We start from the raw sequence: 16,779 nt of genomic DNA, 5'->3' as shown, positions 1-16,779 counted from the left end.
CAGATTCGCGTGTGGTAAGGCCGCTTTTGGCTTACCGCCATTCTGTAAAAGGGCCCCTTAGTGCATCTACATTAACGAGTGCTAATTGATTAACATAGGATTACAGTGTGAGCCTTATAACCTACAAAAAGGGTGGCAGCAAGGGCTCACTTGGTAATTTATTTTAATGGCCGTTGTGCTAATGGTAACTTTAGCGCACAGCCATTAATATAAAAAAATGGAAAAGTGGCCATTTTGAAGGAGATTCTATATGCGACACCTAAAAAAATCGATGTTGAAATCAATGCCAACTAAGCATATTCTATAATCGGTGCCTAGATTTAGACACAGATTATAGAATATGCTTAGTTCATATTTCAGTGCCTAGATCTACGTACATCTAGTTACAGCAATAAAAACTTGGTGTAAATCCCTGTGCATAGATTTAAGCGCACTAGGCCATATTCTATAACTAGGCGTGTAAATTTTGGAATGCCTACAAAACTCCCATTTCCCCGCCCATAACCATGCCCATTTTTGCCTGCGCATGTTAGAAGTTCAGTGCACATCGTTACAAAATACACTTAGTGAATTGTGTGCCTACATTCTAATCAGTGCCAATTAGTGCTCATTATTGCTTGTTAAGTGCTGTTATCAGCATTCATTAGCTTGTTAAGCTAGACACATTGTCATAGAATCCACGCTGATTTTGGCACAGATCTCTAGGCGCACTATATAGAATCTGGGGATTTATGGCTACAGCAAAAGGCCTTAACTTATGGGACAAACCTGTGAAAGGGCACACTAAGGCCACTTTTGCCATAGTTTAGTAAAAAGGTCCCTTAGATTACCAAGAGGAATTTGGGAACCCCAGAACTTTTGATTGGTGCTGCCAAGTGCTTGTCTTAAATTTCTTGGATTATCATGACATTCGAATACTATGTGCAGTTCTGGTCACCGCATCTCAAAAAAGATATAGTGGAATTAGAAAAGGTACAGAGAAGGGTGATGAAAATGATAAATGGGATGGAACCATGAGGAAAGGCTAAAGCGGCTATGGCTCTTCAGCTTGGAGAAGAGACAGCTGAGAAGAGATATGACAGAAATTTATAAAATACTGAGTGGAGTGGAACAGGTAGATGAGAATTACTTGTTTACTCTTTCCAAAAATACTAGGACTAGGGGGGCACGCAAACAAGCTACTGAGTAGTAAATTTCAAATGAATTGGAGAAAATATTTCTTCACTCAACGAGTAACTAAATTCTGGAATTTGTTGTGACTATGGTAAAAGCAGTTAGCTTAGCAGGGTTTTAAAAGGTTTGGATATTTTCCTAAAAGAAAAGTCCATAAGCCAGTATTAAGATGGACTTGGGAAAATCCACTGCAGATTCTAGGATAAGCAACATAAAATCTGATTTTCTGTCCTGGGATCTTGCCAGGCACTTGTGACCTGGATTGGCACTGTTAGAAACAGGAAACTGGGCTTGATGGCTCTTCGGTCTGTCCCAGTATGGCAACTCTTATGTTCTTAGAGCTCTTCAGATTATAGAAAATGCAGAAGCTCAGCTCATAAATAGTTGCATATCTAGAGCAGTTGCATTGGCTGCCTGTAAGACAACATAATGCAATTTAAATTCAGCTGTTTAATTTTTCCCTTCTATATTCTGAGGTAAACTTACTTTAAATAACAATCACATCAATTATAATAATTTAATGAAGTTAAGCTGAGCTAGGTCAGAGTTACTATATCCAGTGAAGCCAGTCCTATTTTTTTTTAACGCTTTGCCAGTGCCATCATGTTCTAGTACAGATTATCTCACATTTAGGAAAATTATTGAAGAAGTATCTTTTTTATGAGGCATTTGGTAATGAGCGAGAGAATGAAGTGATGGTATTTTAAAAATAATAAAAGGAGAGCTATTTAGTGTCTTTAGCTCAATTAGGGTGATTGAGTAGTGGAATAGATGTTTATGTTATTTTTATTTGCTGAAATAATTATATATATTGTATAGAGCTTGTGGGTATGACAGCATATAAAAATAAAATAAATAAAATGAAATGTATGGGAGGTAGTAAAGGCAGGAATACAGAAAAGAAATGGCAATTAGACAAGAGAACCTAGGAAAAGAATCATGAGAAGGCAGAGGAGAGCATATATCAGAAAGTGAATTGATTAGTAAAATAAAGTGGCCAGATCACAAACAGAGAAACACAATTGTATTTTCAGTTTAATGACTGGAATTTGTCCTTTAAAAAAAAATTACATCTGCTGTCTTTATATTTTGCACGGTACAGAGACAAATGCTTCCCTGTTCCTATTCTCTGGTGTTCAGGGCAGGATCAAGGCATGAGCCAGGTGAGGCACTGCTTCATGAGCCAGTGGTCAAGGGTGCCAAAAGCCTGCATTTCTGCCTCAGTCTTCACAGCGGTGAGAGAGTGTTTTGTTTTCACCGCTGTGCTGTCTTCTCTGCATAGCCACAAACACTGCCACAGGTGTAAACACAAGAACAGGCACTTGGGACAGCCAAGCGTGGAGCACAGTGATGAGAGCTCTTGCCACTGTAGAAGGTAGAGCTGAAGTCAGTGGAGGGGGGGTTGGAGGGCATCAATGCTGCCAGGCAGGGTCAGGCGAGGAGGCACCAATAGAGATGAGGGCACTAGAGCAATAGTAGCCTCAGGCAGGGGCGTATCTGCGTGGGGCCACAGGGGCCTGGGCCCCCGCAGATTTCGCCCTGGACCCCCCTACCACAGACCCTCTCCACCTCCCCCTCCCTCCCGCCCGCCCGCCACCAACCCGTCGCCGATCTTTGCTGGCGGGGGACCCCAAGCCCCCGCCAGCCGAAGTCCTCTCTTCCATGCAGGATGCAAGTTTCAACGCTTCCTGTTCTTCTGAGTCTGACGTCCTGCACGTACAACGTGCAGAACGTCAGACTCAGAATTTGGAATTCAGTCTGACGTCCAGCGCGTTGTACGTGCAGGACGTCAGACTCAGAAGAACAGGAAGCATTGAAACTTGCAGCGGCGCAGCCTGCATGGAAGAGAGGACCTCGGCTGGCGGGGGGTTGGGGTCCCCCGCCAGCAAAGGTAAGTGACAGCAGCGGGGGAGGGTGTCATTGGTGGCGAGGGGGGGTCTGGAAATGGCGGGGGGGGGATCGGTGGCGCCGGGGGGGGGGGGCTAAAATGTGCCCCCTCCCTCTGGCTCTGGCCCCCCCCTACTGCCCGAGTCCAGATACGCCCCTGGCCTCAGGGCATCAAAACCCCTTGAAGCAGCACTACTGGTGTTGCACTATTTGTAGAGTCTGCCCGCTTGATTTTTAGTTTAATTTTTGTCTACATATTTCTATTTTTAACTTGTAGTAATTTGTTCTGTACTTGGTGAGTGTATATCTATATTTAGTGTGTGTGACCAAAACCAGGTATTCTGTGAGCATGGATTTTCTATGTAGGGATCTGGTTTAGTTTTCCTAGTTGTTCTAATGATGTTCTAAGGAACACTGCAATATTGACAGTGCTGTCTTTTTCTGGGTAGGCCTTTTACTATGCGAGTTTTGGTCCTGATTGATTTTTGTAGGTTTTTATTATTACTTCAAAATATGCTTGCTACTGGAACATATTTGTGGTGTTGTTCCTGAGATGAAACCACAATCAGGCTTTTTTGTTTATTTGTTTATTTACTTTTTGTTACATTTGTACCTCGCGCTTTCCCACTCATGGCAGGCTCAATGCGGCTTACATGGGGCAATGGAGGGTTAAGTGACTTGCCCAGAGTCACAAGGAGCTGCCTGTGCCTGAAGTGGGAATTGAACTCAGTTCCTCAGTTCCCCAGGACCAAAGTCCACCACCCTAACCACTAGGCCACTCAGTTCTACAGGGAAATTTCCCAGTTGAATTCTACATCAATTTTTGGATTGTTAGGTGAGGAAGACTTCTGTGGATGCAAAATATAAGTCTACAATTAACACCATAACTGCCCAGTGTGCAGGATTAGGAGTCAGTATTTTTACAGTAGAGTCTTAGAAGTCAATATTCAAAACAATTTAAGCAGTCAGGAGCCTCTGCTGCTCGCTTAAATCACCCAATCGCTCATATTCAGTGGCACTAAAATGGGGAGTGCCGCTGAATATTGCCTCTGACTGACCCCCAAAAAAGTGGGCGAAGGGGCGGCACTGGGGAAGAGCCAGGGCTTATGTGGGCACCAGTCGAGGCCTGCAAAAGTTAAGCACGTGAAGTAAGGACACCTCAAAAGCTGCCCTAAATTCAATTACTTATCTTAATGTAGGCCCCAGCTAAATATCAGGCCAGGACCTGCATTAAAAACATTTTTCCCCCCTGCAGCCCCCAACAACAGCCCCCCTGGGTGCCCCTTCCCAACAACATTTCCACTCCACTCTGCCCCCCCCCCCCAGGCAGCACCTCAAACAACATCCACAATGGCACCTCCTGGTCAGGATAGGACCCTCCTCCAGGGCCTACCTGACCTCCCTGGTGGTCCAGTGGGTCATCAAGGGCAGAAGTGAATCCCCCATGCTCCTGCCCCTAGCAGCTGCTGTGACCTCTTGCGATACTTGCAGTACCGCAAGACTGCTGCAAAAGATTGCAGCAGCCATTTTCAATAAGCTATCAATGGGGGCAGGAACAAGGGGGATTTGCTCCTGTCCCTAGCTGTCAAATTGACTCCAATGTCACCTCAGCAGGCTTCCTCAAAAGAAAAGCAGGTATTTGTATCTCAGGAACCTCAGGAGCTAAAGAAATTGCACTTGGCTTTACTTCAGCCACCATTCATAGGAACAGTTCCATTCAGGGTGCTCAGAAACACCAAGGACCATGGATCACTGCTAAGCTGAACCACTTCCTCTTATACAGGGGCTGCTTCACCTTCTCGCGGCTGAAGCACTGCCTAGCAGTCGTGGAGAAGGAGCTCTCCGGTCATGGTTCAAGATAGTTTCTAGCCCAGGAGATGCCAGGGTTACTCCTCCATCTCCTCACATCTCAAGCAGGCCACTCACCAACTCCAGAAGCATCCCAGTCCTTCCTACAAAAGAATCCATTGGGCTGACAGTGGAGGTTGGAGGCCTCTGAGAGGAACGTGCTGCCATCTTATCCCTCCACTTCGATATATCTGGGAAAAACAAGTTCAGGAAACTGCAGAGAAAGGCTCAACATGTCAGGTACATGTGGCCATCTTGGAGCCTCAGAATTTGACTTGTATGCATTCTTGAAGTGTAACACTAGATGGCCCTTTATAGAATTAACCCCTTATGGGGTAGTTCTATAATAGTGTGCCTATATATATAGGCATCCAGAGGGCACCTATGTTGCACTTGTCCATAAAGGAAAGTAGATGCAAGTTACTGAGCTGGTGTAAATTCTTGGGCTTATATGCCAGAAATATGTGCATAACCAATAGTATGTGCATGAATCTCATCCATGTGCCACCCAAACTCTGCCTACATTTATGCCTACCAGTCAAATATATCCTATGTAAGATATGAATGTATTTACAGAATAACACTTAGCAGGAATATTAGCTTTTATGCATATATGTGCACACATACGTGCATATATGCCATTATTATAGTCATGTGCATGCATAAACAGCACATAAATGGCAGTGTCCACTTTATTAGATTACCCCCATACAATATCATCAATGGAACCTCTGTAAAGCATCAGTAATTAAACCCGCCACATTACTGTTCTGTTTATTCTTTGGCTCAGCAGTTCCCTCTGTTTCTGTGGGCTTACGGGTCAATTAATCACTACTACTCCTTGTGACCTTGGGCAAGTCACTCAACCCTCCATTGCCTCAGGTACAAAATTAGATTGTGAGTCATCCAGGGACAGGGAAATACCATGGGGCCCTTCTACTAAGCCACGTGGAGGGGCATAATCGAATGGGCGCCCATATATAAGGGCGCCCATCTCTAAGGATGGCCCCATAAAGAGGCGTCCCCGACCGTATTATCGAAACAAGATGGGCGGCCATCTTTCATTTCAATAATATGGTCGGGGACGGCCAAATATCAACATTTGGGTCGACCTTAGAGATGGCTGCCCTTGGTTTTCGCATATAATGGAAACCAAGGACGGCCATCTCAAAACTGGCCAATTCCAAGCCATTTGGTTGTGGGAGGAGTCAGCATTGGTAGTGCACTGGTCCCCTATCACATGCCAGGACACCAACCGGGCACCCTAGGGGGCACTGCAGTGGACTTCACAAATTGATCCCAGGTGCATAGCTCCCTTACCTTGGGTGCTGAGCCCCCCAATCCCCCCCCCAAAACCCACTACCCAGAACTATACAACACTGCCATAGCCCTTAAAGGGTAACGGGGGGGGGGGGGGCACCTAGATGTGGGTACAGTGGGTTTCGGGTGGGTTTTGAAGGACTCCCATTTACCACCACAAGTGTAACAGGTAAGGGGGGGGGGTGGACCTTGGTCCGCCTGCCTGAAGTGCACTGCAGTACCCACTAAAAACTGCTCCAGGGACCTGCATACTGCTGTGGTGGAGCTGGGTATGACATTTGAGGCTAGCATAGAGGCTGGAAAAAATGGTATTTAATTAGTTTTTTTGGGTGGGAGGGGGTTGGTGACCACTGGGGGAGTGAGGGGAGGTCATCCCCAATTCCCTATGGTGGTCATCTGGTCAGTTTGGGCACCTTTTCGAGGCTTGGTCGTGAACAAAAAGGGACCAAGTAAAGTCAGCCAAATGCTTGTCAGGGACACCCTTCTTTTTTCCATTATCGGCCGAGGACGCCCATCTCTTAACCACGCCCCAGTCCCACCTTCGGTACACTACCAACACGTCCCTTTGAACTTTGGCCGTCCCTGCGATGGAAAGCAGTTGAGGTCAGCCAAAATTGGCTTTTGATGACGATTTGGGCGCCCTTAGGAAAAAGCCGCCCATCTCCCGATTTGTGTCAGAAGATGGGCGCCCTTCTCCTTCGAAAATAAGCTGGATAGGCACCTATACACCCACCATACATCAATTTGGAGTTACAGCCCGGCTACCACGTGGCCCTTGTGGTAATTTCATTTTTGACGCGCGTTGTTTATGCGCACCGGAAAATAATTTTTATTTTTTGGTTTGCAGCAGAAACCGGGCAGTAATCATCATTCTACGTGCATAGATGATTACCACAAGATTAACGCGAGAGACCTTACCGCTAGGTCAATAGCTGGTGGTAAGGTCTCAGACCCAAAATGGACATGTGCCAATTTTGATTTTGCCACACGTCCATTTTCGGCAAAATTTAAAAAGGCCTTTTTTATAGGCACTGAAAAATGGATCTGCGCGAACCTGAAACACACGCCTATACTAGCGCAGCCCATTTTTCGATGCACCTTAATAAAAGGACCCCCTAGTGTTCCTGAATGTAACTCACCTTGAGCTACTATTTAAACGGTGTAAGCAAAATCCACATAAATAAATAAGCCTTCATTTGAATTACTCTAGTTGTTTTATTTCCTTACTAATTTGCAACCTTGTCCCTTAGCTCAGCCTACCCACTTCAGCAGCAATGCTTGGCCATGGGGCCAAGAACCATGGTTTCATCTAAAACCAAGTTAGTGCAGACCAGGGCTTTTTTTGAGGGGGTACTTAGGGGTACTGAGTACCGGCACCTTTTCCATTGTCTGCTAAAATTGACCCATGGACCCCAAGTTTTAATGAAAGAGCTGAGGCTCTATACACCTATTCTGCCTTGACATACATTCTGTGACCGGTTGCAGGGGGCTTGGCTATTGTGGGATGGGTCCCTCAGTGATTATCCCACCCCTGAAGAGTGGCCTAGCATTTGAGTACCGGCACCTTTTTTACTAGGAAATAAGCACTGGTGCAGACCCTAATTCCAGCCACTAACTACTCCTGTTGCTCACTAACTGTGGTTCCTTCTCTCCATGTGTTGAATGCTGCCTCCATTTGATGCAGGGAGCAAAATTCCTGATCTGGTAACCAAGACCTCTGCATTGCAAAGCACAGAAATATCTTTGTCCCTATAATCATTTTTTAATGGTCAGCACTGCACCATTATTCTGCATTGTAAAATTTGAAGTCTACAGATCCTGAAATCATGATTTTTCAAAGACATATATTCCCTAATTGCTAGTTTCCTGGGAATTTACTATTGATTTTCCTCCATCAGTAATTTAAGAGATATTGTCAGCCGCGTATCTAGGCTGCGTAATTGTCTCTCTCCCTTATCTGTGCTGTCTGCTTCCGACTCCACACTCATCAGTGCAGTTCGCTCTCACCGCCATACAGTTCTGCTAGCAAGGTGGTGCAACCCAGTTCAGCTTGCCAGTCTTTTTAAACAAAGTTCAGCTAGTCAGGCTTTAAACACAGTTCTGCTAGCCAAGCCTTCCAACAAAGTTCAGCTAGCCAAGCTTTCCAACACCGCCCTCTTCAGCAAGGCCTTAAAACAGTTCAACTTAGCTAGGCTTTAAACACAGCCCAGCTTAGCCAGGCTTTCTCACAAAGTTCAGCTAGCCAAGCTTTCAAACACCGCCCTCTTCAGCAAGGCCTCAAAACAGTTCAGCTTAGCTAGGCTTTTTACACAGCACAGCTTAGCCAGGCTTTCCAACAAAGTTCAGCTAGCCAAGCTTTCCAACACCGCCCTCTTCAGCAAGGCCTCAAAACAGTTCAACTTAGCTAGGCTTTAAACACAGCTCAGCTTAGCCAGGCTTTAAAGATCCACCACCCTCATCTGTCAACACTTTACCTCTTGACATCCACCTGCCGGATGTCTCCTGACTATTATTCTTTTCTTGTTACTTTGGGCTCATCTAGAAGTCACTCTTCTTCTCCAGCAACTTCCTCTCCCACCTCCATTTCCTCTTCCACACCTTCTCCTCCTACCTACTCCTCCCATTCCATCCCCTCATTCTCCACCCCCTCCCTCAGGTGTTCCACCCTCTCCTCAGCTGATTCCATCTTCCAATCAGCCCCCTCTCTTTCCTTCTCCTGCAGCTCAGGTACTCGTTTGTCCTGATCTAACATGCACCCCCCCCCCCCCCGGTGTTCCTGATGGAATCTGTGTATCTCCCAGAACCGGATGGCTGCAGTCGGGCCAGGTTCTGAAATTACACTGCAAAACACCGGGAGTGATGCAGAGACACTAACCACGTCTCCCACTCTCAAAGAATGGAAGAGGAAAAATAAACTAATTTTGGAATTCTTTCCCAAATTTACCTTGTAGAGAAATGCAATACTTCAGAATTTCTTTAAAAATAACAATTTTATTGTAATAATATTGTCTGAAACCCCTTTCTGATTATAGGTTATAAAGAACAATTAATTTTTTATATAACAGATAACCCTTTTAAATGCAACAAATAACTCAAATTATTGCTCAATATTGTTTTCTTAAAATAAAGCTTATGATGCAAAATATAACACAATTCTCCCTCTTCTGTAGATACCTTTTCCCTCAATTGGATGAACAATCAGATAAGTATTACGTTTTCAAATCCAAATTTCATTACACAACAAGAAATGCTTATTTACTTTCTTTACTTCTTATATTACAAGAATTTGATTCTTTGTGTCGTTTTTTTGTCTTGCAGGTCTCCTCCCTTCACATCAACCTTTCAGGAAAACTCAGGTAAGTATGTGCCGTTGATCTTCCTCCTAAACCTATCCTTAACCAAATCAAACGTAGGCAAAACCCTAGCTTCCTTTTAGCTGGAACCAGTTCTACTAGGGGAATATATTTAACAAATACTGTGGCCAAGATAATCTAATGAAATCAAAATAATTAAAGATTCCCTTATCTATCAGACTTATCCTATCCTTCAACTAAACTTCTTTTTTATTCCTAAACTATGGAGAGAGATTGGCAGTACCTCACTTCCAGCCACATTCACACCTCATTCCAGACGCTGCCCCTATTCCAGAATTCCATTCCCCCCCCCCCACCTTATTGCACTAACCAAATCCCCCTAAACAGAACACACCCTCAGTCCACTTATTCAGATACCAATCATTCCAATCAGATATCACCACAACTCGTTTCACACTAGCCCTCTTGCATTACCCTTCAATACTGTATCTCTAAATCCCTTTAACTAGTTCAACTTTTATCCCTTAAACCACTCTCATACTCCCACCACTCACAACACCACCTCTCACCTTGACCACCAAACTCACTCTGGCCCAAGTAAACTATAAAAATAAAGTAATAACAACGTTCCCTTATCTTCCTCGCCTATGCTATTTTATTTTATTTTCCTATCCTACTCAGAGTGGCTAGCCAGCACTCCCTTACTGCATCTATTCACAACAATCTACTTTTAGCATTATATGATAACATTCCAACTCACCCTTTACTTTAAATGCACTCAAATCACTCAGCTCCTTTTCCCCTAAACTAATATCTTATTTCCCAAAATCACCCCCTTACTGTTCCCAAGCTCACCACTATTCATTCATATAAATTTCTAAACCTGCTTCCCTTTTCCACCCCACTACACATATAATGGAACCCCAAACTCAATTAAATTTTAAATAAACCTCCTCTCACCCATACATTCACTATCACCTTCACTTCAGTCAGACACTGTCACTCAAAAACCCCACTTTATACCTACTTCTTTCCTTTTAGCCCTCCTTACTTGCTCACACCCTCCACAACTCATCCAGTCACTCCAGCTGCCTAACCAACTCTGCTAACTGCCCGCAGCCCACTCACTCGGTCACCTAGGAAACTGGCTTTAGCTTGGGGTTCCAAACCCTTCTCAAACTTCCAAGCTACATTGCTGACCAGCGGAATGTTCGCCAGCACAAGTAAATCGCCATTTTACAACTTTGTTTTTTTTTCCTTTCCCTAACCCCATGTTACACTGATCTCTCCTATTCTTCCAGGCAGTCTGAAATCTGTGTTCTCTACGCTCCTGCCTCTCCCCTCCCGCAATGCATTCTGGGATCTGTAGTTTTTCCACTCTGGCTTTTCTCTCTCCCTCCCTGCATTCTGGGCTCTGTGGCTTCTCTGATTCTCACAACATATATAAATACATAGTGTGGAATGTCAGGGATCAACAAGTTTTATCTTCATTTTATTTCGCAAACTGCATATCCTTACAGCAAGTGTTACTGAGGAATTTGAAAGCTGAAATTCAGACACCCTGAAATTATTTGCACATCAAAGCAAAGTTTTTAAACGTGAGTTCTGAGCGCTGTAAGTAAAATAGAAAGACAAACAATGAAAGCAGGGATATAATTTTATATTTGGTCCCAAACTTCTAAACTAATCAATGGAAGAACTAATCAGAGACATAAAAAATAAATAAATAGAAATAAAAAAAAAATATTTTAATGTACAATGTACTTTGCTTCCTACTTGATATTTTGTGAATATAGGTAGCATCCAGGAAAAACAAATACATGCCACAATAAAGAAATGTTTTATAATATTTTGAATTTGTGCCTTAACCATCACATTTGCTCTACCGGAACTTGGGCTTGTATTCTATCAGATGAGGCTCACATGATTTGCATACGGGCTCTTTTACTAAAGCTTAGCATGCTAATGGAGATTACCATGTGCTAAATGCTGCATGTCCTATTTTATACCTGTGGGTCACGTGAGGGGCCCTTTTACCAAGCTGCAGTAAAAAGAGCCCTGCGGTAGCAGCAGTGGCTATTTTTGCTGTGCGCTGAGGCCCCTTTTACTGCAGCAGGTAAAGAGGCTGCAAAAATGCATGGCCATATGGTAAGATTGATCTTACTGCATGGCCCTGGGGGTGGGGGGGAGGACTTATTACCACCCACTGAGGTGGCGTTAAGGACTCCCGCGCTAACCCAGCAGTAACAGGGTAGATTGCGGCACTGCCCAATTACCACCGGGTAACTGCTGCGGAAAAAAATCAAGTCCTATTTCCCCAGTGTGGGAAATGGCACACAATGGGGCAGGAACTACCACAGGCACCAGTGGGCGCTCCAAATTGGTGCATGGTAAGCCCGTGTTGGGCTTACTGCTGCTTTGTAAAAGGCCCCTTAGTATACACTGTCCGTTAGCACACAGTAAGTTTTAATAAAAGGGCTCCATAATGTGCTAAGATCCTGGGAGGAAGGGAGGAAAACAGTCAATACAAGACTGCCCCAGGGTAGACTGAGTGACAGTTCCAGAAGACATTTCCTGTCTATGCACATAATAAGAAAATGGATGAGGCACTATGCAAGAAGTCAGAGGAAAGGCATGTTGAAAACGTTATTAAAAAATTAACAAAATTTGGATTAAAATATGCAAAAAATTATATTTTTGAATATAACTTAATTGGTATGATAGCAGTAAATGGCACCCATATTTAGGTACTGTAAATATCCTCGCTAAATTCATAAAGGGTGCTCTGTGCCAAGTGCCCTTTATTTATTTATTTTTATTTATTTGTTACATTTGGATCCCAACTTTTCCCACTTATTAGTAGGCTCAAAGTGGCTTACATAGTTCCGAAGAGGTGGTTACAGACTCCGGTGTGAACAAATACAGTATAGGGGTACTATTACAGTGACAAGTACAGTAAAGAAGTATCAGTAAATAGGTTGGGATGATTCAGACAAAATGTTAGGGTGTGCTCATGCATCAGGGTTGAAAACTGTCCGTTTCCTGATTAAAATGCCATATTTCATTATTCGGTGTTTATATCAGATACTGTAGGGTATGCCTTCTTGAACAGGTGAGTTTTTAGGTTTTTTTCGGCATTCTATCGTTTATCGTTTATTTATTTACTATACCGTTTCTTATTGCATTCGTAAAACAGAACGGTTTACATCATAAAAGCTAATATTTATATTAAAAATGTAAAGAAATCCATTAATTTGATAAGAAAGCACTGCAAAACACTAACATTCATACTAAAAATATATAGACAATAAACAACCATCCATGCCAAAAATATAATTAAACCTATTACTTACTAAAATGTATTCTAGATGATTATTCATAGATTTCATCGTTTTGGTAGAGAATTCCAGAGCTGTGTGCATATGTAAGAGAAACTACGTGTATATTGATTTATACTTCAGGCTTTTACAACTTGGGTAGTGAAGAGTTAAGTACGTTCTGGCTGATTCAATTGTGTTTCTAATTGGATTAGTTCAGACATATAGCTCGGGGCTAGACCATGTATTATTCTGTGAACAAAGGTACAAATCTTGAAAGTGATACGTTCCTTGATTGGTAGCCAATGTAGTTTTTCCCAGAGGAGTTTTGCGCTTTCAAATTTAGATTTTCCATAGATAAGCCTGGCTGCTGAATTCTGAGCATTCTGTAGTTTCCTTAGGATTTGTTCCCTGCAACCCGCATATACTCCATTGCAGTAATCGACACCTGTTAATACCATTGTTTGAACCATGTTGCGAAAAGCTTCCCTCCGGAAGAATTGTTTTACCTGTTTCAGTTTCCACATTGTGTGGAACATTTTCTTTGTGATGGCAGTGGCTTGGTTCTTTAACGTTAGGTTGCTGTCAATAATAATGCAGAGGATTTTTAGGTTATCTGAGATTGGAAGAGTGTGTTCCGAGGTATGTATGGCTGTGGGGTAGTTTGTAAAATGTTGAGATGAAAGAATAAGGCAGTATGTTTTTTCTTTATTGAATTTTAGCTTGAATGTCATAGCCCAGGTATCCATTAGGCTGCTTTTTATTATATTGGCGATTTCTGAAAGGTTCGATTTGAAAGGTATGTATATTGTGACATCATCCACATACAGAAAAGGGTTAAGGCCTTGATTGAAAAGAGACTTAGCTAAGGGGGGATCATCATTAGGTTGAAAAGGATGGGTGAGAGAGGTGATCCCTGAGGTACTCTTAAGTCAGTTTCCCAGGGTGGAGAGATGTTGGAGTTTGACTTTACTTGATATGACCTTGTGGTTAGGAACCCCTTGATCCATTTGAGTATACTCCCTCCGATTTCTATCCTGTCAAGTATATTTAGTAGTATATTGTGGTCTACCATATCGAATGCGCTAGACATGTCGAATTGAAGTAGGAGAATGTTTTTCTTGCTTGAATTTGGCAAGAAAGAAATACCAGTACAGTTTCTGTACTATGGAGTGCTGAAACCTGCATCCAATTTTGGGCAGAAGGACTTTTGCCTGCTAAAACCTGGTGTAAATCCTGGCACTCAACCCACGAATTCTATAACACTGTGCCTACAATTTTGGAATGCCCCTGACCTGCCCATGCCCCTCCCCTTTTGGGTTGCGCACAAGACATTTTGGGCACACGGCATTATAGAATAGTGAATAGGCAGGTGCACGTATAAGTCCAAATTAATGCATATTAACACAAATAATTGATTGTCAGCAACTTGTTAACTGATTAAATTGTACATGCATCTGCCCTGTGTACCCAAATTTGGATGACCTATATAGAATCCAGGGGTTATTGCCTTTCCATGTTCACTTCCTTTCTCACCCTTGAATTTTTTTTTTATTCTGCAGTCTCAAAAATTCAGTTCAAAATGTGTTATTAAAGTAGGAGTTTTTGGATCATCTGAGTCCTACAAGATACATCAGGATAAACAAACAGGTGAACTTTTTAACTATGTCTGTTCTTTATCTTAATACATTTTTTCGTTGATTCACAGCTTGATTATTGTAATGCACTTTATAATGGTATGCATCAATCAGACATTACACAATTATAAATAGTCCAAAATATGGCAATTAAGTTGTTGACCAATTCTCGTAAATATGACCATGGTACTCCTCTATTAAGTTAGGAACATTGGCTACCTATCTCTCAAAGACCCACCCATTCTTAGCTCAGGCCCACCCAGCGGCAGCACCCCACATCAACATCTCTCCTCCCCCATGGTGTACCGGCATCTGGCCGCCTGTCGCTGAACCCCTTCTCTCCCTGGTGTACCTTAAACGCATCCCCGGTGCCTGCTGTGATTCAATTAATTATTTTATTTATTTGTTGCTTGTGTATCCAACATTTTCCCACCCATTTGCAGGCTCAATGTGGCTTACATATTAACGTTAGCAGCGTTAGCTGATTCCGGTCTGAACAAACACATGGTATGAATGAATACAAAGTGATTTGTATTTATTTGAATTGTATTGATTTGAATTGTAGCTGCCTCCACCAGCCCTGCAGGCTTCAATTGGCCGGATCCCGCCCTCGCTTTCATTTCCTGTCTGGTGGGACCTGGCCAATGGAAGCCTGTGGAGTCAGCGCAGGCAGCAATAATTGAATCACTGGATGCGTCTGGGATGTTTGTGAGATACACCAGGGAGGGACAGGGTTCAGTGATGGGCAGTCAGATGCCGGGATGCCATGGAGGAGGAGAGATATTCATGTGGGGTAGGTGAAAAAAATGTATAATTTTTTTTTATATATCTCCGGGGGGGGGGGGGGGGGGGGGGGGGGGGAACTGGGAAGCTGTGGAGTGCAGTGCCGTGCCATGCCATGGAATGGCCCATGTAAGTTAACTCTGGGCCTATCCAAAATACTGAGTCTGGCTATGCCATTGGCATGTATTGATCCTATAGGTACCTACGTATCTTTATCAAATACTAGTATAAGTGGGAGGCGTGCACATTTACAGCAGACCTAGTACAGGCGTAAATGTCTGCACCAATATTCAAGAAAACAGGAGGAGCCTCCATGGAGAATCAAAGCAAAACAGCAAAAGCAGAGGCTGACAAATGAATATTCTGAATAAACTGTTTCTTGATATTATCTCCCTATTGGTTTGCACATTTGTCAGCCTCTACTTTTGCTGTTTTGCACCAATATTCGTCACAAACATGCATAAATTATAGCATTTTGTAATCTACACATGCACTTGTTCACTCTGGGGGGAGTTCTATAAATGGCATTCAAAAATTGGAGCGGGAAAAAAATTGGCGCTAAGAACTACTTTATAAAGGGCACTCCAGGATGAGTGCTTTTTATAGAATAGTGCTTAGAGCTGATTCCCACATCTAAAGTCATGTGCCAATATTTGTGCCAGCTGAAACCTGGTGTAAATAGCAGCTCTCAAATTATGGAATTTTTGGAGAATAACTGGCGCTATTCTACAACACTGCATGCAAATTTTTAAAACACCCCTGACCTGCCAATGCCAATCTCTTGGCCACTCCCTTTTTGAGTTGCACAGTATGGGATTTAGGCGCTCTGTGTTATAGAATAGTGCGCAAGCAGAGATGTATGCGCAAATCCAAATTATTGATTGTTAAAGCCAATTAATTAATTAATAGTGAAAGTCTCATTTACCAACTTAGGGGCCCTATTATAAAGCAGCAGTAAGCACAAGGCAGACTTATCACACACTGATCTGGAGCTACTGCCAGCCAAATGTGGGCACCAGCAGTAGTTCCTGCCCTGGCGCGCCATTTCCCATGCTAGGGAAGATTGGCCCATAGTTTTTAGCACAGCGCTAACCCGGAGGTAATTAGGCAGCGCCACACACACTACCCGCTTACCACCAGTTTATCATGGGAGCCCTCACTGCCACCTGAATGGGTGATGATAAGTGCTCTCCCTCACATGACCACACAGTAACAGTAGTCTTACTGCATGGCCATGGCTCTTTTCAGTCTTTTTTACCCGCTGCAGTAAAAACGACCTCAGCATGCAGCAAAAACAGCCCCCAGGGCCCTTTTTTACTGCAGCTTGGTAAAAGGACCCCTCAGTTACTTATGAATCCTGGGTCTGTGCTGAAAGTTTGGTGCTGTATATAGAATCTGGGGAGGTCTGTCCATGTTTTCCCAAACCTCAACTTTGTGCAAGCTACTAACAACATACATGTCATCATGTCATTATACATTCTTTACTAGTTGCTATTTTTA

General features: G+C 43.2%; 2 protein-coding genes across 2 annotated transcripts in view; one reads left to right on the top strand and one right to left on the bottom strand.

The window, feature by feature from the left end:
• PRR16 (proline rich 16) overlaps positions 1-16,779 on the bottom strand; it is a 641,551-nt gene that overhangs the window by 187,520 nt on the left and 437,252 nt on the right. The window lies entirely within an intron of this gene.
• Positions 1-16,779, top strand: part of LOC115461901 (poly(A)-specific ribonuclease PARN-like) — a 37,872-nt gene that overhangs the window by 13,465 nt on the left and 7,628 nt on the right. The window contains exons 3-4 of the mRNA XM_030191957.1: positions 9,547-9,584; positions 14,422-14,509. Of these exons, the coding sequence (XP_030047817.1) occupies positions 9,547-9,584; positions 14,422-14,509 (126 nt within the window). The remainder of the gene's footprint in view (positions 1-9,546; positions 9,585-14,421; positions 14,510-16,779) is intronic.

The sequence above is a fragment of the Microcaecilia unicolor genome, chromosome 2 (assembly GCF_901765095.1).
Source record: "Microcaecilia unicolor chromosome 2, aMicUni1.1, whole genome shotgun sequence".
NCBI lineage: Eukaryota > Metazoa > Chordata > Amphibia > Gymnophiona > Siphonopidae > Microcaecilia > Microcaecilia unicolor.
Note: the sequence above shows the minus strand (reverse complement) of the source record. Positions and strands in the feature narration are given on the sequence as shown.